Here is a 26,233-nt window from a genome sequence, read left to right on the forward strand (position 1 = left end):
TATGCTATTGTATTTTATTGTTGGTTATTATGGTGGTACTTGGAGAACCAAGTCTTTTTTTTAGGTGGTAAATGTTTGAGAACCACTGACTAATTTTATATTAAAGGGTTAAAGGCCAGTTTTCCATTTACTTGGACTGTATTTAGTTACTAAGCAAGTATAGACACGAGGCTACTTTCGCAGCTTATCGTTATTCAACAAATGCCCAATATATATATTGGGGTGCAATAATGTATTGTTATTGTAACGGTTTGATAAAACGAAATGGCTCTCTGGTCCCGCCTACATTCGCAAATGGACCAATGGAGTGCTTAGGGTGGTTGAAACGTATCACAGGAAGAAACCGGACCAATGAGTGGTAGGGGAGGGAAAATGACCAATGAGATGTCAAGGCGGGGCCATTGTCTCCGAGGAAGAAAGAAGGCTTTTAGCTCAACCGTCGTCGCCATTTTTGACACGTTAAAGCCACGGAGAGAGTTGCGTGATTACCTTCACAACTCTTATTTTGTGCTATTTTAAACATATTCGATAATACGGATCGATGTCTCGATTTCATAATAACCGCGGCGGCATGGGGATGAATCAATTTCAGCCTCGCCGAGGTGGTGCAGTCGGCGGTCCCATGCGGGGTAGCATAATGGGAAGCCCCAATTTCAGAAATCACCCTTTCCAGAACCAGAATCGCCGGGGAGGAAACAATAACTTCAACAGAGGACAGCAGTCGAGTCCCCAGAAGCCACAAAACAACCAGGGCTTGGCAATCATCCCACCGCCGACCCCCGGGCCGGCTCTCACCATGAAAGGCCCGATGGACAAACAGCAGGAGCAAGAAAAGCCCACGACCCCCGCGACGGAGACCAAGGTCCAGCCCAAGCAAGAAATCACATCGCCCCAGCCGAAACAGGCCGCCAAGAACCCGCAGCTCAAGTCACCAAGTGGAAATGCTAACGCACCACCGCAACCGCCGCCGCCACAACAGCAGCAAAATCCATCGACGCTCATGAGTCCCAAGTCAGGGCCGCAGCAAAACCAACAGGATCAGAAGCTAGGCCCGCAACCGATCCAACAGAACCAGAAGGCAGGACAGCAGCCGAACCAACAGAACCAGAGGGGAGGCCAACAGCAAAATCAACAGAACCAGAGGGGCGGAGGCCAACATCCAAATCAACAGAACCTGAGGGGAGGCCAGCATCCAAATCAGCAGAACCTGCGGGGAGGCCACCATCAACATCAGCAGAACCAGAGGGGAGGCATGCAGCAACAGAACCAGAGGATGGGCCTGCAGCAGAACCAACAGAATCAAAGGCCCGGTCCCAAGACGGGGCCTCAGTTTGTTAATAAGCCGGAGCAAGGGCAGACGGAGCAGCAGGAAGCCCCGGGCATGAGCTCAGACGAGAGTCAAGCAAAGGTTAGTTTTGGAATTTCCCCTCACATTTGACACAATACTAGCGTCTTTCAAGTGACACGCAAACACTAAAATGATCTTAAACATCGAAAATGGCTGTCGTTCTTTTTAGTCAATGTACTGAAGCCTATTCAATTTGTTTAACTGAGCACCCCGACCGGGCGGTGCTGTAAAGAACCCGTTCCGTATTGCGCTTTTCCCCCTTGTGTCGAGGACCACCCTGTATGTGGTGTTCAAATCAAACGCACCCACCTTGGTCCCATCTTTGTCCGCCATCTTGTGTTAGGAAAAAAAAAAAAAAAAAAATCCTTCGTCATAAACTTGCATAACGCTTGTATTTTACCTAGATATTAATCTGCTCGTTATAGTGTGTTTTTTTGGTTTGGTCGACCTTGACACAATTATGAATAGTCGCGTTTGTTTGAAGGCAACGGTCGAAAGTACACGGTCGAATGTTACCTCGAAGAGACGAAAAAATGGCGGCGAAGAAAATGAGTCAGTCACCCACTTATTTGTGCCCCTATTCAGTTACAGTTTGAAGCTTAAAGGGTCGTCTGATTAACACCGGCTTATTGTTTTTCCATATTTAGCAGGAGTTCAAGGCGTCACTGTCCATGTTGCTGAAGCCCGGCGAGAAAACGTACACACAACGATGTCGCCTGTTTATCGGCAACCTCCCCAGTGACATGACTGAGGAGCATTTCAGGAAGATTTTCTCCAAGTATGGAGAGCCCAGTGAGGTCTTCATCAACAAAGGGAAAGGCTTTGGTTTCATCCGACTGGTAAGAATAAACGGGAGTATCGCGAATGTTAATGTTTGACCCTCATTAAAGTATTTGAATACATTTCTCGCAGGAGTCTCGTGCGCTTGCTGAGATAGCGAAAGCTGAATTGGACGACCTGCCGATGAAAGGCAGAAGCCTCCGCGTCCGCTTCGCCACGCACTCAGCGGCCCTTTCCGTGAAGAACCTGTCTCCTTTCGTGTCCAACGAGCTCCTGGAGGAGGCCTTCTCCCAGTTCGGGATGGTTGAGAGGGCCGTCGTCATTGTTGACGACCGCGGGCGCTCCACCGGAAAGGGCATTGTCGAGTTTGCCTCAAAGCCCGCTGCTAGAAAGGCCTTGGACAGGTGCAACGAGGGCGTCTTTCTGCTCACCTCGTAAGTTCAATCCAAAATGAATGCTTCTGTTTCTTGACTGTACATGGCATCCATTTTGATTCTTTTATGTTTATTATAATTTTCTAAACTCTATTTTTACGCTTCAAGACAATTTTGCCTTTGGAACAATTAAGTATACTGAAGGGAACATGAAAAAAGAAAGTATCTTTGTGTTTTCGTGGCAGGTCACCGAGGCCCGTAGTTGTGGAGCCTCTTGAGCAGTGTGACGATGAAGACGGGCTTCCCGAGAAGTTGGCACAGAAGAACCCCAGATACCAAGCGTAAGCACGCCCTTTGTAATCTTCTTTTCTCCATCCTCTTTGTATAATATACATCCACAGTTTCAACATTTCAAAATTTTTCTTCCTTCCTTCCGTGCGTTCTCTCAACAGAGAGCGAGAGGAGCCCCCGCGCTTTGCCCGCCCCGGCACCTTCGAGTACGAGTACTCCAAGCGTTGGAAGTCACTGGACGAAATGGAGAAGCAGCAGAGGCAGCAGGTGGAGAAGAATATGCAAGAGGCTCGCGAGAAGCTCGAGAGCGAGATGGAGGACGCCTACCACGAGCATCAGGCGAACATGCTCCGCCAGGGTAAGACCGCCGAGGCTTCGTCACGTCCGATCTCGACCGTGGCGTTCCCCTCCAGTTCAATTTCACATCACTTTCCAGATCTGCTGAGGCGACAGGAGGAACTGCGGCGCATGGAAGAGCTGCACAGTCAGGAGATGCAAAAGAGGAAGGAGATGCAGTTGAGGTACTGAAGTTAAGATGGTTGAAGCGCGTGCTCTTTTTGGCCAAGTACGCTTCTCAGCTCATGCTAAAGGCGTCATCTCTTTGTGGACAGACAAGAGGAGGAGCGTCGCAGGCGAGAAGAGGAAATGCTTCGCAAGCGGGAGATGGAGGAACAAATGCGTCGCCAGCGCGAGGAGAACTACAGGATGGGCAATTTCATGGATGTGAGTTTGACATTTGGCAAATGAAGACTGAAACATGATTTTAAATTGATTTTAACTCTCAAATTATTTTTCCAGAGGGAGAGAGAAATGAGAATGAGTTCTAGTGGTGCAATGGGCATGGGAGGTAGGTTCTCTTTCTCTGTTTTGTGTGTTCATGTTGTTCAATTATGCTCAGTACTCATTAAGGTCTTGGTTACAGATTGAAATGAGCTTTCTGCTAAATTTGGTGCAAGCATTTCTTTTGATATTGATTAATAAAGGTGTGCATTGTCTAGAATTAAATAAATACAAAAAAAGGAGGGGGAAGCATCCAATGTGGAAGGCAAATTAAAGGCATTTTGCTTCATGTCAACATTAGAAGTACCATTTTTTTGTTTGTTTTTCCAATATGCAGTCGCTAAGGCTGAAATGGTTATTCGAACAACTCAGAATTTTATTACAAAAAAAGCCTCGACGCTTCGCAGTGATTATCTTTCCACACGGGTTAATGTCACTGCAGACTTGCGTACCACTCAGTATAAAAACAAGTCAGTGCAATGGCAGCGAGTCAGAAGGAAGCAGTCCATAAAAGCCAAAGAATGTCCAAAGTTTGGAATGATTTGTAATGTCATTTGTTGTCAATGTACCAAAACGGCACTTTTACGATTGCCAACACAGGGTATGGCCTACCACCGCTAGTTCGAACCTATCGTCATGCCCGCATAAGTGGACAAGGGTAGACACAGCTGCAATCACTTTTTTGAACAAACTGTAACAAAACGTAATAGATACATTCATGCACGAGCTGCCAGCCACGACTGACACCCAGGCATTTAACATGCAGACTGGCAAACCGTTAGCTTGTTAACACACAACAGCTAAACTGAGTATACCGCAGCCAAGTCTACACTCTCATTCGGTGACTCCCGTGTCACTCACCATGTTTTAAATTGTTTGTAATTCATTGAGTGTGGTACTCCTAGCACACTTTGAGAATACCTGGTGTAGAACGTGAGGCTACGACAGCTTACACGCACATTTTCTTGTTTACTAATGCAAAATCAGTTTTTATCTGATTAATCAGTAGAATAATCAGTTTGTCAAAGTATTTGACAGCTGCAGCCACAATGCCCAGTTGGTTTGTGTTTGACCTGCTGATGTTCTCCCGTTCAGATATGTCCTTTGGCGCCGTTACACAGAACTTCTCCATGAGTGGGATGGGATTTGAGGGGCAGCAGGCTATGGGAGCGTCTCCAGGAAGCCAGATGAGCAATGACATGGTAATGTATCCTCTTTTCCACCAGATCGGTAGTTGATGTCGTGTCTTGTGTCTGGCGTTACCTCGAGCGGGAGATGACTTGGAGCGCATTACTTGCCTCAAACGTTGGCTTAGTGGGATTGGGGTGGGTGTCCTAGACATCATGTCCACACGCTTGCTGCTTGTTGATTCTAGCTGATAAGATTGTTACATAATACACTTGTTTAAATTATTATTACTGGCAAGCCAATCTCTCTCAGTTTTGTTCTCAGTGGTTAGGCTTAAAGCTGACTGACAGCCTGCACTAAAACCTTAAACTGCTCTGTCGTATCGCACATATTGTGCTGTGGATCACTACTGCAAGCCCTGTCTCTTGTGAGCTGGACAGGCACTTTTTTCTTGGCACTGACCAGTGTTTTTCAAACTCGTTTCAATTGTTCAGTCTGATCGAAGCATAATCCGTCATGAGAAGAAATCCAGTGGACCTCTGTGTTTTTGTGCAACGAATTCACTACTCTGACGCAAGTAGACATTTATTTCACCCTCTTGATCAACTGTATTGTGTTTAGTGCAGGCTGGCGGCCAAACCACAAAAAAAACTTTACTTACGATCATTAACTCCTGGGGGACAGGCACAGCCTTGTGACTCAAGTGCTCAGGTGTTTTTACTTCAGAAGGATGCGCGACTGAAATGTCCCTTGGTCTTATTCTTCTGGCTTGTTTGTATTCTAAGTGATGTAAAAATGCTGGGGAATATCTGTAGTCTGCAACTCTGGCATGATTTTGTACCTGCAAATGAAGTGCATTTTAATACGGAACATGGCGAGTTGATGCAAAATTAGGTTGTGATTCAGTACGTTGAGGTGGTTCTACACTTTTGACATTTTGTCACATTTGTGACTTTGTCTTCTGAGGCCTTCTGCCATGAATAATATTGGTAATCTACAGTGCTCAGTATAAATGTACAACACCTCATTTGAAAAGTCTGCCTTTTTTCAATTTCTCCATCAACACAATTTTCTGAATTTTGATTATTCTTCATCTGAGCAATTTTTCAAACTCTATACAGTGGTGCCCTGAGATGCGAGTGACCTGACAAATGAGTTCTTGAGATGTGAGTTTATGAGTCGTCGTTTTTTTTTTTTTTTTTTTTTGCTTGAGATACGAGTGAACTCGACTCCACTGCAAGCTGCTATTTGGCACATGGAATAAATTTTTTATTGCAACAACCAGTTGAAATTTGCTGTCAAACCTAACAAAACTGCTTAGGTAACCGTGCAAAACGCCATAGACAGACTATCGAATTGCATCAGTGTTGTGGCATTATAAACCTTTCAGCAACTACTATTTGAACACAAATGTGGAACAACACATGTAGACAGATAATCTACTTGCAAAGAACTAATATTACTACTGAGAAGTTGTCACATCTCCCCCCTCTCCATGTATATTCGTATGTCTGCGATATACTGCCCCCAGTTAGAGATGGCGCGCACACCAGAAGCAGCAGCACAATGCCCGTTGAATTGAAGCAAAAAAAAAAAGAAATGTAGCAGAAAGAGTTTTTTTTTTTATGTGCAATATTAGAGCGCTTTTTTCCTTATTAAAGATGATTTCAGTTAAAGTATTTTGAGTTACGAGCATGGTCACTGAACAATTTAAACTCATATCTCAAGGTAGCCCTATTCAAATCTAAAAAACAAATATTGATACTCCTACGAGGACTACTTTTTCACAAGGTTAAATGAATGTGAATACAAATATCATTTGGAATCAATGGCCCACATTTGAGGGAGCATTTTGTAGTATACTAGGGCTGCAACTAACAATTCTTTTAATTATCGATTAAACTGTTGGTTATTTTTCCGATTAATTGATGAATTGGATATAAAAATCCCTTTATTCCAAAGCAGAACATTGTTTCAAATTGGCAGTGCAGAAATGTGCAAAAATGGTTGTTTAAACATCATCCCATAGCTCTTAAAGTAATACATTATTTTTTGTAAAAATCCAAAAATTAAACGTTGAGGTCAAATAGCTTTACAATAGGCCATGGACCAACCACACAAAAAACATGCATATGTTTGCTATACAATATCTGTTTAAAAATATATTGTTTTATCCTTGACACTACAGTGTCCGTCTCCTCAGTCTCAGCTGCCATGTAAGATTTTCACGTTTTACGTGGCCGTGACCTCACCACCGCCACCCTGGGAATCTAGCAACAAAACAATCACATTCTCACGGTTGACCCCTTATGCAGTCCGTTCAGATCTAAAAAGTAAAAAATGTAATTCAAAATATACCTCTTATCATGCTACACATTTTCTGAATTCAAGGAGTCTAATTCTATATTTGCCAAATGTTTAAAGGAGATCGTTTAATTTTATGCACTGCAAGAACAGTAAGCGCAAAATATAAAAATAAAAAATCATGAATAAATAGTGACATCATACTTTACCAATGAAAATCATGTATCTGCTTAATATTCTCACCCTGCCTTTCCATGGATGTCCACTGGGTGGCACATGCGACTTTGGGGGGGAAAACAATCCTCAAGGTAAATGACGTGATATAGTTTCAAAATAACTTCAAATATTGTCACTTGACAGACGGAAGTCTATATTGAGAGCAGCGTCGTTTGGCAGTCATGAGCATAAATTTGTATTTTTGATGAAAGAAAATTAGTACTTAAATTGACTTGGAATATAGGCAGCCTTTGTCCCTCCAGTCTTCCTCTGTGTGCATTGAAAGCATCAGGACTTGATTGTGATTGGTTAATCAGGAGGCAATCATTAACCCGCTGTGCCGATACTATCCAAATTCAGCGTATTGATTGGTTTAGGGATGCAAATATGTCATGCCCATGATTCGGCAGGCAGCCTGTGGCTCCACTCCTGTGTGCTAACTGATGTCATAATCGCGCGACGCAGCGAATCGATAATGAAATTTGTAACCCACACTTTTTAATTATCGATTTTATTGATAAATTGTTGCAGCCCCATAGTATACCATAGAGAAAAATTACTCCAAAAGCAGACTGAAGCTTTTCTATTGCACTCTGCCTTTTGTCCATGCTGTACAAGTACAAGCTTTTCTAACATGTAGACAACAAATAATTTGCACTCTTTATAAATTTGGAAGGAAAAAAGCACATTTCTTCATTTGTCCGAGGTTTAGTTCTGTTACAAAGTTGTTTTCCCCCAACTTTTTATAAATGTAGGACCCTATGAAATCTGGCTTTGTTTACACAAATTCATTTTAAAGCTGTCGTTATTTGTCAAAATATGTCAGCTCAGGATTTCAGCCGTTCGTTAAAGACCCCTGTAAAGTGAATTCTGACATTAGTATCTAAATATCTTATATATGTTTAAAGCTAATTCCTGAAACTGAGCAAAGACTGTGAACGATGTAGTATTCAATTGTGAGGATAGAGTTGATCTGTTTTGACTCGTTTAGGTTTTCAGAATTTGTGGGGGAGGGGGCTAAAACTGGGCCCAGTGACCCATGGGCCCCTGCACGAGTCCCCCCCCCCCCCCCCGTATAAGCAATTGAGCGCCTTTGTTCACATCAGTTATCTGGCGTGATTGTGATGTGCAGTAAGCTTGCTAGCTATGCCTAAACCTAAAAAATCCATCTTCCCTTTGGCTAATCTGCTGGCGTGGCCGCTTTAGAGCGCCTCGTTGTAGGCAGGGAGTGTGTGAACGTCATGCAAAAAAAAAAAAAAAAAAAGAAGGTAGAATGGGGTGGTGGCTTAAAGCCCATCTTGATAGCCAGCTTGTGGACTCTGGCTTGAGGCTGGCACGGCTGCTTTTAGGGTGGCTGATTGTCGGTCGTGAGTGCGTGCACGTCAACGGGAGAAGGCGGAAGAGCAAGGTAAAAAAAATAAGTTTGACTCGGTGTTATTGTGGGAGCTGTAGCGCGCCTCATTGTTGCGTGCATTCATATGTAGCCTAGGCATAAGAAAATACTAGACGTAGCATCCACTTTTCCATGTTGTAGAAGTGAAATTTGATTGACAGTTAACAGTGAGGGGGACATGGTTTTAGCCCATTCGTTGAACACGCCCACTGCGTTTGATAGTGTCTAACTATGGCTTTATTTATTTTTTTCTTAACTTTTTTTAATCATTAAAATTTGTGGTGTCAAATTTAGAAATGTATTTTCACTTTACAGGGACTTTTAACAACATTTTGATAAATACCTAAACTGAATTTTGCAGATTTCCTATTTCAATTGCAGACTTGTTGTTTGCTTTCGCCGAACTTCACTGTAGCCAGTTTGTGTGAGTCTCACTCGATGTGACCGGCTCTTTATTAAAGCGTTTGCAAGTCAGGAAACTCACATTTTGAACTCCGTGTTGCGCTTTTAATATAGCTCCTTAATTTTCTGATAGTTTTTAGTTAAATCGTGTAGGTTCTTTCGGCGTAGTTGCCACTGGGCGGATTTCATGGGGCCCTACTGTCGTCGAGCTGACAAGTTAGCGACTTGCGCGTCTGCTTGCCATGCAGTGCCGAGGCTGTGAGGGAGCCACTGACTAACGAAAGCATTACCCTCTCTTCCTTTTCCGTATGTAACCTGTGGCACCTGTGGACCATCATATTGGAACGAACGGTTTCTTCGGATGTGTGGCCTGCTGCTTTTGTTGATCTTAAAACCTCTAAACATACATACACACATTCATATATATATATATATATATATATATATATATATATATATATATATATATATATATATATACACACACACACACACACACACACACACACACACACACACACACACATACATGCATACATCTGCCTCCACGTGGACATGAACTGTGTGCTTGCGCACTGCCCCCCAACCCCTTTTGAACACCACCTCTCTCGCCCGCCTCGCCGGCACATTGCCCTTCACAGCGCAACGAGCGTTTCACTCAGGGCGGCCCCCGAGGAATGGGTCCTGGTAACGGCTCTTATGGCAGGGTCCGCGAAGAGTTTGACGGTCCCGCTAAGAAAGCTCGTTTTTAAACGCTGTCCCTTGACGCTCCTCGCTGCAGCGTTTTTGTACAGATTCTCCTAAAACCACAAATATCATGACTCAGTTTGTATTTAAGTTCCAAATGTTCCAGCATTTTATTCTGACACTTCAGTCAGTGTACTCTTTTTATTTTGTATTGTCATTAGTATAGGAAGATTAGTTTTCCCGTTAGCTGTATTTGATCCCTGTATAATTCTTTTCTAGATTGTACTGTGTTGTGATTCGTCGTGAATTGTGATTTTTCTGATTCTCAATTCTCCATGGCTTTGTTTGTGCCGTTCAGTTCAAAAGCATGTGTTACAATAAAGACAAATGGGTTGAATTTGGCCAAACCTAATATTTATTCTTGCATTGTTCAAAAACAGCCAAGCAGCAGTTGGTTGTCAACGAAAATAACTCATTAGGTTCTGCCTGCGAATATTCTCCTTGATTCAAGTCATTTCATTCTCAGGGCATTGAATCGATCGCAACCTAACTGTTCTGGTTGTCCGACCAGGCGTCATCAATTCATGCAACAAGACTTACGACAAACGAGTCCGGTTTGTCTGTCATTGGGTTCTGTCATCGCGCTAACTTCATTTAGTGCTTAAATGCATTACTCGTACTCCAGTGACCCTAAGTATCAAATCTTTCTGTAGCAAGGCTAGTCAGAGATATTTTGCATAACTCATATAATCGAGTCAACTATAATATACAGTATCTATAATAGTAGTTTTTCCCTATTCATTCATATTTTGAGAGAGGGTAGTCAATTAACCTGGGAATACATTCTATCCTTTTCCAGCTCACTTTGACCAAAACAATCACAGGTAACTTAAAATGCTGGCAGTGAAAAGGCCGGTTTAGGGTTGAGTAGAGTAGGCTTGACTGCTCACATTGTAAAATTGAGCATGCAACATAAGACAATAGAACATACTTTAAAAAAAAAAATAGACAATAGAACTACTCAGACACAAAAGTTAAGTGCTCAAGTATCATGCCGCGTTGAATGCCAAGGAATAAAAAGGGGTTTTAAAAACAGACAGTAAAGGGGCTTGTGGAATGTGACTGATGTGCACCGGGAGGTCATTCTGTCGTATGGGACCAGCTACAGTAAGCCTCCTATGCCCTGTATGCCGCCACGAGCAGCTGGTCAGCTGACCCGAGGCGTCGGGCAGGAGCGTAGGGATGGAGCGGCTCAGAGAGGTAAGACGGAGTGAGACCATTTTGAGATTTTAAATCAAAAAGCAGTATATTAAAATGAATGCTAAAGTGCACAGGCAAAATAGGACTTATGTGCTCCCTCTTCCGTGTTCCAGTTAAGAGGTGAGCAGCAGCTTTTTTATCCCTGCGGAAAATCCACTTTGTGTAGTCGAATTCCTGACAAGTCAGGAATTCATCTGATTGTTGTACAACCGATCCAATCTCTCCTTGTTCCCTGTACACACGATGCAACAAACCATGGCTGACATGACCTGATTTAAAAGTGAGCTGTTCAGGCTTGACTGGCCCAGTGAACGCCCAGCTGTAGTGGTACTGTTGTACAACTTGATAGCGGTCATTAGGAATTCCATTTGTGTCACACTTGGCATGAAACGACAGATTTGTTCAAACATAATTTGATGTCCACTGTCTTGATTGACAGTCCTGCAAGCTATTACTCATCGTCAAACTTTAGAGACTGCCCAAGGAAAGCAGTTATACCATATACATAAGTATAAGCTGTAAGAGCAGTTATATAGGTCAACCAGACATCATATTTTATTTTTTTCTCCTACTCGTCATAATCCCATTAAGGGGAAATTCAAATAACACTTTGCTATTCAATTTTACCGCACACCACACAGAGGACCAGATCACACACATGGAGGTGCGCAAAGAGCGCTGCACCACGTGAGCTTTTTCAAGGGCACCTCGGCAGTAGCCAGCAAGCTGATTAGCATCGAACATTTGCCATTGCCATTTTTTCACTTTGGTCTGAAGCGTAAGCCCAAGTTCTTAAAGTGCAGTCAAAACTGCTGTCTTGTGTACTTGGAAGCTTTGTGAGAAAGTACCCGTATGCCTTTATCAGAATGTTCATCTGTTTTGTGCCATGCTTCCTTTCACTGGCTGGATTAAAGAAGACAAGACATTCTCCAGAGGAAGACTGTCGCAAACGTTGTCTTGGTTGCTTAATCAGAAGATTGCATAAGACAGTGGAAGTTCATCTCCTCCTTCTAAGGACGTGGTTTGTCCTACATTTCTTTTTACTCCATCTCTGTACGCTCTTTACATTTATTGACAACTGGAGGTATTTAAAGTTTAAGATTCTTAGGTGATCTATTGCAGTAGAGCCTTTAATCGGTAGTACTTATTAGTGCTGCCTTCCTATTTGCCGCTGTCCGATGACATGTATTTCTTAACTATTAGCTGTGGGACCAGAAACCTGAATCTGTATTGATATATGCAGTTACGATGGCAATTTAAAAAAAAAAAAAAAAATGTGTGTGTGTGTGTATATATAACTGGAATACAAGATAATCCTAGCGGCAATCGACTCTTCTTCTTTACTCGGCTCATATAAATAAAGACTGTGTTTAGAGTCTGTGTGTCTGGCAGCCTTTGAAGATGCGCTCTAAAAACACCCATTGGTTGATTAGATACACCAGGTACACACTTAGGAAACGACTGCTCATCATCTCATTGGGTTAAGAACGTTAAAGAAGTAGTGCGCTTTGGGTGGAGCATGTCATCGGAGAACTGACAAACCGTCGTCTGTTGACCAGATCAGCGCCACGTTGGACATTCCAGGATTGGTTGTTCCACTGTGGCATTTGCTTGTGTAACTCTTTCAAAAGGTAAAAGACCCTCCCACTAACATACTTGTACTGCCATCATGGCTGCATTCATCTCCAAAGCTCATCCATTCAAAATGTTTTGGAAATGTAACATATATATATATATATGACTTAATATTTGATTTGTCCATCCCCCGTTTGATGTTATTTTCTGAAACCAGCACGTTCAGTTTTGTGTTTGTTGGCGATGGCTTGACAGCACAAGTTTTAAGTAGTTATCATTTCCCTTTTTCAAATTAGGTTTCCCCTTTAAAGGTCAGAGGACAAAGATTTAAACATTTTCTTGATAACTCTAGATCCCCTTTACAAACCACATCTGCCATTTCGAAGAGATTATATAGCAGATATACAGGTAAATCGATAAATATGATTCAGAATGCGCTTTCTGCTTTTTGCATCCCGCGCCTTCCGGTCTTCGGCTCTATCCGGCGCTGTGACGTCACACGAGCCAAACGGCCTGATCGTTCGCCGTTGTGTGCTATTGTTCCATGCTGCTGTTCCCGTCCTTGTATATTTGTTGTTGTATGATTTAACGATGTCACAATGGTTTATTTTGTGGCATTTGGTTGTACAAATAGTTCAGGCAGTGGCAAGAGTTTATTTTTTATTTTTTGGGGGGGGCTTTCCAATTGAAAAAGGAATAAGTGACCAGTGGCTAGGGAACGTAATCGACAGTGGAAGAAACGGGGTTAGCGCTGGGTGCATAGCAAGCATTCCAAACTCTGTGCTAATCACTTCGAACCAGCGTGTTTTGAGAAAGACTTGGCAGAAAGCATTGGATACAGAGGTAGAGGCTGAAACCCGCTGCGGTGCCAACAATTTTTTTCGACAGCCATCGGGACCTCAATCGCTAGAAAGAGAACTAAATCTCGCAGCGGCGCAGACAAGAGGTGAAGATTTCCTTGTATATACCTACGACTCTGTTATGGTTACTATGCAATGGGGAGTAGGAAAAAGAGACCCACGCGATACTTTTAGTACTGTCGTCTGTACTTTTGCCTATATGACAAGCCAACAGACACTGCAAAGACTTTCTGTGTGGCATGTTATACCGCTACTCAAGCGAGGGGCACACAATATATAGGAATACTGCATACTATGTAAAAGCCTGTGCCGTGTCACTGAAACTTTTATGAATATATAATGCGTATAGTCGTTCTAAAAAATAATTTTGAGCCAGGACTGTATAACAAGACATGCTTTCGACATAGCGTCACATGGAGGCAGTGGCCACTGTTGAACAGCTGCTACTTGGCTGCTCGTCGTCGTCACTGTTCCGACCTCCTGATCGACTCAAACGTACGTTTTGACGATGCCAAGTTCAGTTGGGTGCTCCTGTACGTCGAAATCCTCCCCCTCCTCATATTTCAACACGTTGCTCGCCATTGCGTATAGCGTGTAGCGCGCTGTGTTTGTCAATTGCAACGTCACTTCTGGTAGCCCTTGCGGTGGCTAGAGTAACTGCAACCTGGTGTCTTGCGCTTCGGCTATGTTCGGGGAGGCCCCAATATGTGTCAATAAAAAGGAAATTTTTAGCTAGGCTATGGTTGAAAACTTGCTGGAAGTTACATGCATGTATTACATAACATATAAAAAATGCAAATATTAATTTTAACTGACCCCATAACATCTTTGTCATCTGACCTTTGTTTGGTGGGCGATCCGTAAATGGTGCCCATTTTAGGACGTCTTATCAGTTATTTCTTAAATTGCTCAACTTTGAAATCAATTCGATCCCAGTATGGTCCATGAAAGGGATTCAGTAACAAAGGAGAGGAACATTCCAAGTACATCTGTCATAAGCTCTACACCAAGTAAATTATAGTTATGTTTTAGCAATTGGATATCATGTAGTATTTTCTGCAATGTTACTTTGATGTGCTCTTTACATTCTTTCTTTAACAGGTTTGACGGACTATAAAGGTTTTGGACTGTGGAGGAAATTGACGCTGTGTAGTCCTTTAGCAAAGCTATTAAACCTCAAGCGAGATGCGATGGTAAATTTTGTCAGGCTGCATTTGGCTTTGGAGTCAATGTAGCGGCAATGGAAAATTGGTAGGTAACTTGCATGACAAATTTTATGTTAACGTCTTCTTGAACACGCAAGTTCACTTAAAGAGGTTGATCGTGGTTCGAGTACCAGCTTGTATGTCCCCAATGTTTAGATCATTCAGTAGTCAACTAGTCCTGTACAGTTTCAAAAAGGCTCCAAAGACCTGATAAAATCCTATATATGGAAAAAAAAACAAAAACTAAAACTTGAGTGGACGCATAACGATGGATGGAAACTGTCTCGGTCTCGTGGTTTTCGTGTTCTACTTTTTAAGTGTTTGGGGAGCATTTAATTTGGGTTATTTTATTATGGTGCAGTAATTCCTTCCACTGCAGGTTTTACAGTCCACTCTACGAAATCTTGACTGGCTCCTCAACTCTACAACCTTAATCTACTACAATGGTACCTCGACTTACAAGTGACCTCGCTTAACAATTTTTATTTTTCCCCAAATACGAGCTACTGCGAACTTTACAAGCAGCAGTTTGGGGCAGATGGTGAGCAATTCTTTCAAAGAGGTGAAGTCCTTGCTTCAATCTGTTCATTTCCACTCCTAGTGAGTTTACTGTAAAACCTTGTAGTTAACCAAATAGCACTCAACTTTGTCTGATTAAAATCTGCTAGCTTAATGCTAACGCACAATGCAAAAGTTCTTAGGCTAACAAATCTAGCTTTGGTGTCACGGCGTTGTAACCCTTTTAAGCAACAGATATTTGAACACAGTGCAGCAACACATGTCGACATGCAATATAACAATACTCGCAGGCATATATTCTTTATCCTCTCTGAAGAACCACTAAGACTGCAGCTTCCTGAGCAGTTAGGACGATCTTCTTCTGTATTATACTTAACCCCTGGTGGCCATGGCACGCACACCTGAAGCAGATGAGGAATGCATTTTAATTATGATTGATCTTTACGTTCTTACTGTGTTTTTATAAAGTTACAGTACTGTTGAGTGCTGTTTTTCTGATTTATTTTTGTTTATTTTATGGCCGGCTGAAACGCATGAATGGCATTTCTGTTCCTTTCAATCGGGAAAGATGATTCGAGTATTATGAGCGCGATCGCAGAATTCAATTCGTAAGTCGAGGCACAACTGCATTATAGTGGCGATACAAGACCAGCTCGATCACATACATTGTACTTGCACTTTTGGTAATGTAGTTTTATGACTCAGATGAAAAGTTGATAGAAAACGCTTACTATAAAGTATTGTAGCTGGGATTCTTAAATACTGAACGTTGAAGTTGCATGATATACATGATCTTTAAATAGCCTGGTAACATCTCATGCAACTGGTTTTGTATTACATTATCATCCATTTGTCTTTTACAGAACAGCACTTGAGCTAATTGCGCATTTAAAAAAAAAAAAAAAAGGACAAAAAAAAAACTGAATGTTCTGTGTGCTGTACAGTTTGTTTTCTTTAACAGGTTTGTCCATCTTTAAGGTGAGAGAGAACAATCCAAAGCAAGAAATTCAGTCTGTGCTGACTACAGATGAACCAATGATTTAAAAAAAAAAAAAAAAAAAAAAAAAAAAAAACTGCAGTAGTTTGTGTGTAGCACTTGAGTGGTGTGGATGATGAAAAAGGTATGACATAATCTCATTCTCTCAAAATAGGTGTTGTCAATGCTCATAAGTCATTAACGTCTGGTGTTAACATCACTTATTAGTGTGACTCCTTTCAAATGAATATCAGAATTTCATTCTCCCTTAAAGAGAAATTAGCAGGAGAACAAGGTACAAAATGACATAAGCAGTGAGAATAAGACCATTAAAAGTCAAGCAGAATAAAAAAAAAAAACCCACAATAAAAGCACCATCGTACACAGTATCATAAACAAGTGTGCAGTCCAAGAGATCATGCCAAAAATAAAAAATACCTCAGTGCAGATATGCAAATAAGCAATAGTCGTGCTGTCAAAATATGAGCAACCTAACATACATGCAAATAAGTCGCCTTTCGACGAAATTCGCCGTTTTGAACTCAATATAGGCCATTTTCCGTGAATCGTACAGATCCCATGAGTTTTTCTGGGGGGGGGGGGTGTTCGCTGTCGTCGTACTGTTTCGTACTCCTTCAGCGCTGACAACTGGATCCATTCCAGACATCCACACACAGATGTAATTGTGAATATTACTCCGCGGCGGACTAATCTGCGAGCGCTCGGGACCAGCTTTGGATAAATCACAGGAGTTGACGAGACCAGAAAAAACACTTCCGCCGCTTCTGCTGTTAAGAAGTAACGGTACTTTTTGCTCCATTACAGTGATCTAAATGTCGGTCGCTACTTTATCAATTATTGCTTATTTATCAACCATTTTGTGAGCGAGACTACGACTTAGATTTCCGCATTGGCGCTCTTTGCTCCAATCCAGTTTAAGCGCTAGTGACGTTTAAGTCTAGTTCGCCAATCAAACTACAAGAAAGTCACATGACCTCACACAACGTCTTCTGTTGGGCTTCCCGGGCATGGGTATTAACGCTAGATAAACCAGCCCGGCTTATTGTCGTGGCTATGTGGTGGCCATTTTGGGAAGGAGGGAACTGAGCGCAACTCGTCGTGTTTACATTTAGACAAATAAAAACAACAGCTTTCATGTATTGTAGTATTTGTCTGGCACCGTCTGCCCAAACGTGGATATTTCAGCTCACTTACAACTTGAGAAAACACCCTGCAGTAAATTGCAGATGTTTTGTTGTAGTTTTGACTGCATACACACATGCCCACACACCGCAAAATCAGAATTGGCATTTTATTTTTTCATTGATGTTCATGCTGTGGTTAAAGAAAATTACTAGTACTCAGTACTTGAGTAATTATTTCACTGTGTACTTTTTACTCTTAAAGTAATTTTTTGGAGGGCCACTTTTACTTGAGTCACATTATTGTCAAGTAACAGTACTCTTAGTTGAGTACAATATTTGGCTACTCTGCCCACCTCCGGAGCGGACATCCTCTATTGCTACTCTTACGTTAAAGCAACATTTTTGCTCATCAGATCAGCCAGTGTGGTATTTGTTGCCCTGGTCTTTTGTATTTTCCCGTTGAGGTGCTGCGGGTTGTGGTCCCAGCAGAACCGCGAAGCACGGAACATCGGCGACAAGAGTTGATCCGCTAGTACAGCTTGTCTTAATTAGGAAAGTTTACGGATGTTAAAGTCACATCTATTACAGGACGGAGCGATGTTAGGGATTATATCACAACACTTAACATAAAAATTTAGCACTGGCCAATCAAAACCTGGGGGATGCATTTGGGATTAGCCATTGAAGTTGGTAACAGTGAAAAATGAAGTGAAACAGACGATGCTTGTAGTCCGTTCTTTTCCAGAATGAGAGTGCTTAAAGAGGAAGATTCTATTCGTGTGGCGCAACTTGAAGCAGGCATCAGGTGCAGGTGGAGATGGGCCTGGCTCAAGATGGAGGCCAAAACAAAAAAGCAAAGAAATGAGGCAAATTTAATTTTGATCCTAAATTTGTACATCAACATGTACCTGAGCGGTGTAAATGTTTTTCTGCGTGACAAAAATTAATTTTGCCTTATTGTACTCTTCAGTCTTCCAGATTGCTTAATTTATGTTAAAATGAAAAACATTCTCTGCGGGGGATCCCCCCACCCCACGCCCCTACAATTTTTGTTTTTATTTTATTTTTTTTGTCACCTTTTTCATGCCAGTGGTGTTTGCATGTCTGACCTAAGGACTAATTGCCATGAAGTAAAAGAATTGCACTGGGGATAAATGACACATGAAGTCTTTTCGTCCTTCTCCTAGCAGCCGACGGCCGAAGGCAAAAGAGCTCAAACTCGTTACGGAGTTGGATGATTGAGTTCATAATGCCTTATGCTTTCCTCACAACTTGTCTGTTCTAGACAGACACGAGCCCAGCCTGCTGACTTCCTGAAGAGTTTCCCGCCGTTTCAGACAAGTTCACGTTTCCAAACCGTGCAACAATACGAAAGGATAGAACAGATTCGATAAAACTTCTGTAAAAGAGAGTCATCATCTCAGAAGAAACATGGAAGGTTCTCATTTTCCTCCAAAAGTACAATCTTTGAATCTTTTTGGAGGCAAATTCAACATGAGGTTCAAAACATTTTGCCTTGGAAAACACGCACACACATTTGTACCTCTCCATCATGTCAACATCAGCACCGACAATAACAGTTGTCGGTGGAGAAGAGGCAGACTTCCTCAAATCAATGATCATGTCTTTTGGTGTTTAGCACGTTCAACTCAAGAGATGACTCCTCGCACCAAGCGAAAAATTCATCGACAGCAGGCCCGTGGTCCTGCTCGCCCCTTGTAGGAGACTGATGATGACTGTCATCAGCAAACTTTCAAATGTCTCTTACTGAAGCTGCTGCGGCACTTGTTAGTGTACAAAACAAAAGGGGGGTGATGAGCCGCAACCTTGATGAAAGCCAGTGGAAGGGGGAAAAAAACCACTGTTAACTATCACGCACGCTGTGACCTGTTAGTTAGCCCACTAATCAAGTTGTGATTTAGTCGGAAGTGATGGAAGAGTCTTTCAGCATGCAGGAAGGGTTGGATTGTATTGAATGCTCAACAAATAATAGTCTGGCATGCGTTTTCCGGATCTCAAGATGGCTGAAGGAAAAGTGTAGTAAGGTGGCTACTGCATCCGCATTGCCTCTGCCAGCCCTGCTGTGTGCCAACTGCAACGGATCAAGGTGCTGTTCAAAATGCAGTCAAATTTCAGCTTTGATGAGCTTTTCAAAAGTCTTCATTACTAAAGTCAGCTACAGGCCTGTAATATGAATGTTGTTTTAAAAATAATGATGATAAGCCCAAAAAAAAAGCCAGTTCATCCTTTGAACTGGTTTGAAGTGTTGCTTGACGGTGCTTCCAACTAAGTTTTGTGTGTGTCCTTAAAATGTTGGTTGAATAAGACGTTGCACAGGTCCGCTTGGGAGCTTCCACTGTATTGATTTTTAAGTTTCCTTGTTATCAGTAGCGACCAAACATCTTTTGCATCGGTGAAGCGTTCGGTTAACACATTGTGGCCGACATAGTGGAAAATGACCAGTTAATTCAATTGTCTCCGTTTAAATACACACGGACCCTCCAAACGTTGCAATCAGTTTCAAGAGGCTGTTAGGCCTTAACATTTAAAAATTTCCCCATTCGAAATATTGGGAAAAGGCTACTGTAGTTCAGTCAGATTGTTGCCATCTAACAACCTTGAAATGGTATACAGTAGGGCTGGACGATTGTGGCAAAATAAAGATGAATATGTTGCTTGATTGAAATCAGGATTAATAAATGCGATTATTCGTTGACTTCAAATCTACCAAAATCTGTCCTTAGCTAGAAAATGTGTCACAGCCTCCATAATGTCTTGCTGTCTCCGGGTGCCGGTGGGATATCACGTGGCGTTGTAAAGTATGGCTAATGGAGGCTGGGGAGCTGTGGCGTTGGCAAAAGTTAATGAGCTCGCATTTTGGGGGGGGGGGGGGCTCTTTTTGATCCTTTACCACTCTGTGACTGTACTCGACATGATTTAATTAGTCGTGTTGCCTTAGGGTGCAAACACGACAGTGAAGCTAAAATGTGTCGTGATGACTGAAGTTGTTCTACCTTTTTTCTCAACTAAAGGCTGCATTTCTTTCTGTTTGAGTAGCAGTAGTATTTTTATTCAGTCACCATACAGCAACACGGTTTGCAATACAATAGAGACACTTTACCGGTGGTGACAGAACTGGCAGACGGAAGCAAAATGCTTCGTAAAGAAAGCCTTGCCTAATTTTTAACAAACATCTAATTAAGCTACCAGCTTCCAAACTATAAGGGAACAAAAATTCAATCACTCGCTCCACGTTATTGATCCACACACAACACAGGCGCATTCACGGGGCTTTTATAGCCTACGTACATGCTACGCTGTGAGCACAATAGTTTTCTTCACTTAGGTTTTTATAGTCGGGAAAAAAAAAAATTTCAATCCAAACTCTAAATTGTCCAGCCCTAAATATGCAGTTCATGTGTTGATATCACAGTAAAAGTGTTTTTGGTAATGCTACTTATGAGTTGTATGACCTCCAAACTGTTAAGTTCGGAGGTCCACCGTATTATTAAATTGTAGAAGTTCCAACATTGGGGCAGGTTGGCTGCTAATCGGCATCATTCATCCCCATAGATTTAGAATTTTATTGAAATATGGCCCTCAAATATCTCAACTCTTCACCTGAGATTTTGTGACCGCAAGAGTCTGCAACACGGGTGTCAAACTCAAGGCCTTTAAGAGACTTCATCATCATATGTGGCTCGCAAAAGCAAATGACGTCTACTTGTTTATCCCTAATATCGGTACCAACGTTTTTGTCTTTACTTTTAGTAATTTGATATATTGCAAGCAGTTTGTTTACAAACCCTATTTTAAAATAAAATGAACAGAAGTGGCAAAAAAACCGAATCCATCAATTTGTTGTGCGTATGTAATATGATGAGGGGATTGTACGTTGATATGGTTTCACAGTCACAACGGCCCTGAGAGGGAAAGCATCACTACAGTGTGGCCTGTGACAAAAAGGAATTTGATACCTCTGGAATATCAGGGACTCCTCTATACCATACCATATCTGTCGTGTGTTATTGGTGTATAATAAAAAGTGTTTTGAATGCAGCCCTCTAGCATTTGTCTCCCACTTGTATTCATATCCAGTTTAAAAAATAATCATTAAAAAAAAAAAGCCGGTCGTTGTAGACCTTAACATTAGCCGTCATTGACCCTATCCACGAAGTGTGGCCCGCTTTGCTTCAGTTTGTGTGTGTGTGTGTGTGTGTGTGTGTGTGTGTCATCCGAGCTGCGTTAGCTCCAATTCGGCCAGCTTGTCAAAGACAGCCAGCCCCAGTCCGCAACTTACATTGCTCCATGAGTAGTTCTGCAGCAGTCAGTGGACAGTAAAGCCTGGACTTGTTTGCACTACATCCTGAGAGGTATGCTAACACGGCGCGAGCAAGGTAAGTGCTCATCCACGTTTACCTTATCCAAGATGTACAAGTTGTCCCATAACTCTCTTCTCTGTCCTCACTCATGTCACGGTGACACTTGCAAGGGCTTCTGGCATCACACTTCCGACCAAATGGCATCACAGTGCAGATCACCAAACTTTGTGTGTACATCAAATAAGCCTGGTAGCCGCTGCAGTGTGTGTAAGTGTGTGCTTGGAGTGCTGCGTAACAGACCGCGAATGAGTGGCTGAGTCACTGGTCAATATTCTTTCTTTTGGTGTAAAAGTGGACGAAAGCAGTGTTACTTTGGGAGGCTTTGTTCAAAGACTTGCAGTTCACATCTTGATGCATTTTGGGGGATTTTAAAATACCTTTCCACTCGAACTGAATTCAACCATGTTGTTCAGTTCCATTTCCACCAAGCAGACAAGTTCTTACCCTACACGATTCTTTAAAGTCTGCGGCTAGCCCCATTTAGCTAACTAGAAGCGTGGCTCCATTAATTGCGTTTCAGGCGTTAACCGACCCACTCTGTCCTGGCTGACAGCATTGAGCCTCGCGTACTGCTCTGGCAACTCCGCCGCCTCACATTGGTACCGTGCAAATGCCGACTTAGCACTCGGCTGACTGGATATCGACAGCGGCAGGGCGCCACACGACGACACGCGGCAGAGTGTCGATAGGACAAAAAAACAAAGCCTCGTCTCCGCCGATGATGTCTTTCACACCCCCTTCCAAATTCTGCCATGGTGATTTGAACTGGACTGCTTGGTGAAAGCTGCTATACAATATTTGTAGTATTTATTTTTTTCCCCGACTACTACTACCTATCATCTGAACCCAGATCATGACTTTATGGCTTTTTGGGTCAAGTGTCTGTAGTTTTTAATGGTTCACTTCTTGTCCATAAATGGGGTGGGATTGAAGGATATTTTAAAAAGAACCCTCAAAAGTCTGACGCGGAGCTAATATCTTCCTTATATCTGTGTTTGTGTTGATGGGGTTTTGGGAGGGTCGATTTTTGTTTTTATTCAAATAGACTGATGGTTTCTAATGACTTCTAACAGGCATTGATGTTAGTCTTACCCTAAACCAGTGTTTCCTGACCTTTGAGCCAAGGCACTCATTTGATAATCAAGGCACACTACCAAACAAAAAGGTCACAAAAATAATCTAGTCTCAATTTACTCCCAAATGAGTGTGAAATTTTGGGCCGTTTAATTGAACGCAGCGCTGATATAGTCACAGAAGCCGTGACTTATTGTCTTATGATAGGCATCAAGTGGATGCCGGGTTATTGTGCTTTCTTACTTGTAATGGAATCTGCCTTCAACCTATACACCACTGGCATGCGTAGATTTGTAATGAATGAATAATCAGTCAAATCAAGTGAAATTGGAAGCTTTTTTCCAATAACCCCCCCCCCCCCCCGATGAGCTCGACCCTGGTTGGGAATCACTGGCCTCAACGCTCCTGACACAAGCTTTGACTGCCCCAAATTTTGTCAGTGGATTGCAGTCATGACGAGAGTCGAATTGACAAACTTTTAAAGGACGTTCACGGTTTGTGTAGCACACGTACGCGACACGACATTTGTACCAATAAATCGAGCATTTCTGAACTGGTGTGTTGTGGGACGGGTGGGCGTACCTGAACCTTTTTGTCTGTATTGCAGTCATTGTACTTCCATCTTGAGGTCTTGTTGGGCATTGTGATTGTTTGCGTGGTTTTGAAGGGACCGCGTTGCATCCGCTCGGCCCTCCTGGCCGTCGAGACCTGTCGATCTGCACTGTGATCCGTTCCGCTTCCTCAGCCCAAAATGGTCGAGACCTTTTTCAGTGTCCTACGACCCAAAAACGAGTGTGTTGCCAGAAGTACCCTTGCGGCCGCTACGGGCCGCCAACGTTTCGGCGAACGTCCGAGCCTGTTGCGGAAGAAGCTCTGTTGCCGCTTTGCGTGTTAGCCTAACCCGCGACATAGTCCAGGATCAAGGACTTTTAGGAATGCCGCGCTCAGAGGAGTTTTGTCATGTATCCTTGCAGCTTGACAAGTGAACAGCAGAGGTGGGGGATTTGAGTCACATGACCCGACACGTCAGATTTAAGTCACCAGCTAAAAAACTTGTAACCACTGTTACTACGAGTACTGATGCTGAGTACAAATTGGCTAACGCGCAACTTTGTCCTACTAAGACTGAAGACGACTTGTGACTTGACTTCTGGCATGCTTAACTCGAATAGTGACTTTTAGCGGGGACTCGAATGGCTAGCTGCCATCAGTCGTCTGCCCCGACGTGTTGAAAGACTCTTGCACGACTTCATCCAATTTATCTGCCGCGAATATCCGTGCAGCTGCGCCATCGGACTGCTCGTCCCGTGGACGTTATCGTCTCGAGGGCTCCGTGATCCACGCGATCGGGTACAACCGCGCATATGCACAGTAAGTCAAAATGGAGAAAATGCAGACTTTGATTAGTTTTCATTCAAATGCGAAAATTAGGATTCTGGGATTTTTTTTTTAAAATTTTTTTTATTCCCCCCCACCCCCTCCCAAGCAGACTCGAGAGTGAATCCGAATTGCCGCTCATTCGTTCATAGCACTAACTTTCACTTTATGTGACTGACTCCCACCTCTGATGAACGGTTCCACTCACGCTTCATTTGACACATTTCTGCATTCCCCAAGGTCACACTGCACACTTTTCACCAATTAGCAATAACTTCAGAAACGTAAACTGCGATCGGGATCAACCTTTGCGTGGAAAGGTTTCTTCCTTTTTTCTCCACGTTCTTTTTAGCTATGTGCCATTTTGAAGCAAATGATTTTGCTTCACACATTTGATTTGCATTTTCTCGCCCTGCCTACGTGTCTGTTTTGTCAAACTCGACTCGGGCGCTTGTGTAGTGTGACCGCCTCACATATATGATATAATTTTAACAGTTCTAGTGTAATGCATGTTCATATAACTTTGAACATTCACACACGCACACACACACCACACACACACACACACACACACACACAACACGTATGTACGCATTGCCATTTTAGCCCTTGAGCATGAGCAACATCACTTTTTCCCTGTCAGCTTCTCACTGTTTGTGTTTCTCACCACAGGAGCCTCCACCGGCTGACGGAGGGTGACCGGCCCGCCTCTGCTCCGTTACGGTAAGTTCCGACACAACGGACACTTTATTAGAAACACCAGTTCATTCACCCAAAAAAGTAACTCGTTAATTTTGACTGAATTTGGACTTGTATTTGGGAGTTATGTTGTCAGTAGTTTGTAGAATAAATCACCAATTATACTTTATTCATCCACAAGGAAAATGCGCCCATGTAAATGATATGTAGGGATCACGTAAATGCGCAGTGGGCCGGATTAAATAACAGCACAGGCTGTATGTGGCCCCCAGGCCTTATTTTGCACACCAATGGTCTGTTCTAGTGAAGCGCAAACAAATGTTTGCTGGCAACTACCTTTTTTGCCCTTTGTCTTTCTAAACGTGAAGACTTTTTGCTACACCGCCAATATAGGAGCGTCTGTTAGTTACACGGGCGCATCTTAAGTTAGAATTAGAAAACTTCAATTCAAAAACTCCGATTCACTACGACGTACAAACTGTTTTATGATTGTATTTGTTATCTTGAATTTAGCATACAGCTAACGAAAACCCACATTTTCCCATCTCCAAGAAATTTGAATGTTATAAAAGAAACTGTACCAAAAGATTTCCATCTGGGAAATTGGCCTTGTGGAAAGTGTTTTCTTGTTGACTGAAGCTGCATAATTTGAGTTTCACTTTTGCACTTCCAATGCTGAAATCCAATCAACTCCTACAGAATTCTAATTGAGACGCACCTGTAGACGCCTAATGTCGTTATGTAAGAATGTGTTGTCCTCATTTGTCTTTGCTGCTTCCTGTATTGCAGTGAACACGGCCGCTGCTAAAATGACACAACAACCGCAGCGATGGTGACACCCTGGGGTGGGGGGCGCTGCGTTCGGGCGCCTTGACCCTCTCCCGACGAGGATCTTCAAATCAACGGTGTGAGGTTATATATTTCCGAAATGAGTCCTCATTTATCACGCTTACTAACGGGGGTTTTCCGTCCTTGGCAGAGTTGCACGCCATGACGCAAGCCTCGGGATGACACCGCGTTAGGATGGGCGGATTGATACTCTGAAATGGGAAATAAAAGGAGTTGCACTTGAATCTTTAGTCCTCTCCTTTCTGCAGTTTAGTGTTACAACGGCCCCGGCAAGCAAAACAAAATAGTCTCCAGAGTCCGATCACCTTAGCCTGCGACGTCGATCCTACCGGAAGCTTCCGCCGCTCGCGGTCCATCGTAGAATAGGGTGTGTTGGGAAGGTGGCACGTTTCCCTGGAGGGGGTCCGGCGAAGCCAGGCGATCCGACCGCGGGGCCAGATTGAATGCGGGTCGGTTTCACGCTGACCCGACGCTAGAACGCGCAGTGCTCACGCCGCCGGGGGACGTGCGAAAGACCTTGACCTTCGCGGTTATCCCATCTGCGATTAAAAGCAAACACTTTGAATGGGCCCCTTTTGCACCGAGATCCTGCAAAGCCTTTTAAACGGA

General features: G+C 42.9%; 1 protein-coding gene across 3 annotated transcripts; it reads left to right on the forward strand.

Annotated features, from left to right (window-relative positions):
* Positions 1-389: 389 nt before the first annotated feature.
* On the forward strand, positions 390-25,848 carry sfpq (splicing factor proline/glutamine-rich). Of its 3 annotated transcripts, XM_061664727.1 has the most exons (12): positions 390-1,408; positions 1,996-2,187; positions 2,261-2,562; positions 2,748-2,843; positions 2,955-3,151; positions 3,230-3,314; positions 3,405-3,516; positions 3,592-3,640; positions 4,669-4,775; positions 24,749-24,799; positions 25,565-25,680; positions 25,755-25,848. In XM_061664727.1, the coding sequence occupies exons 1-10, from the start codon at positions 542-544 to the stop codon at positions 24,773-24,775; spliced, it is 2,034 nt and encodes a 677-aa protein (XP_061520711.1). In that variant the 5' UTR covers positions 390-541; the 3' UTR covers positions 24,776-24,799; positions 25,565-25,680; positions 25,755-25,848. The 3 variants fall into 3 exon arrangements, with proteins under 3 accessions (XP_061520711.1, XP_061520709.1, XP_061520710.1); XM_061664725.1 differs by lacking the exons at positions 24,749-24,799; positions 25,565-25,680; positions 25,755-25,848 and adding an exon at positions 9,658-16,547; XM_061664726.1 differs by lacking the exons at positions 24,749-24,799; positions 25,565-25,680; positions 25,755-25,848 and adding an exon at positions 9,658-16,547 and having other exon boundaries at positions 1,999-2,187.
* The last annotated feature ends 385 nt before the right edge of the window (positions 25,849-26,233 follow it).

The sequence above is a fragment of the Phycodurus eques genome, chromosome 20, assembly GCF_024500275.1.
Source record: "Phycodurus eques isolate BA_2022a chromosome 20, UOR_Pequ_1.1, whole genome shotgun sequence".
Classification (NCBI taxonomy): Eukaryota; Metazoa; Chordata; class Actinopteri; order Syngnathiformes; family Syngnathidae; genus Phycodurus; species Phycodurus eques.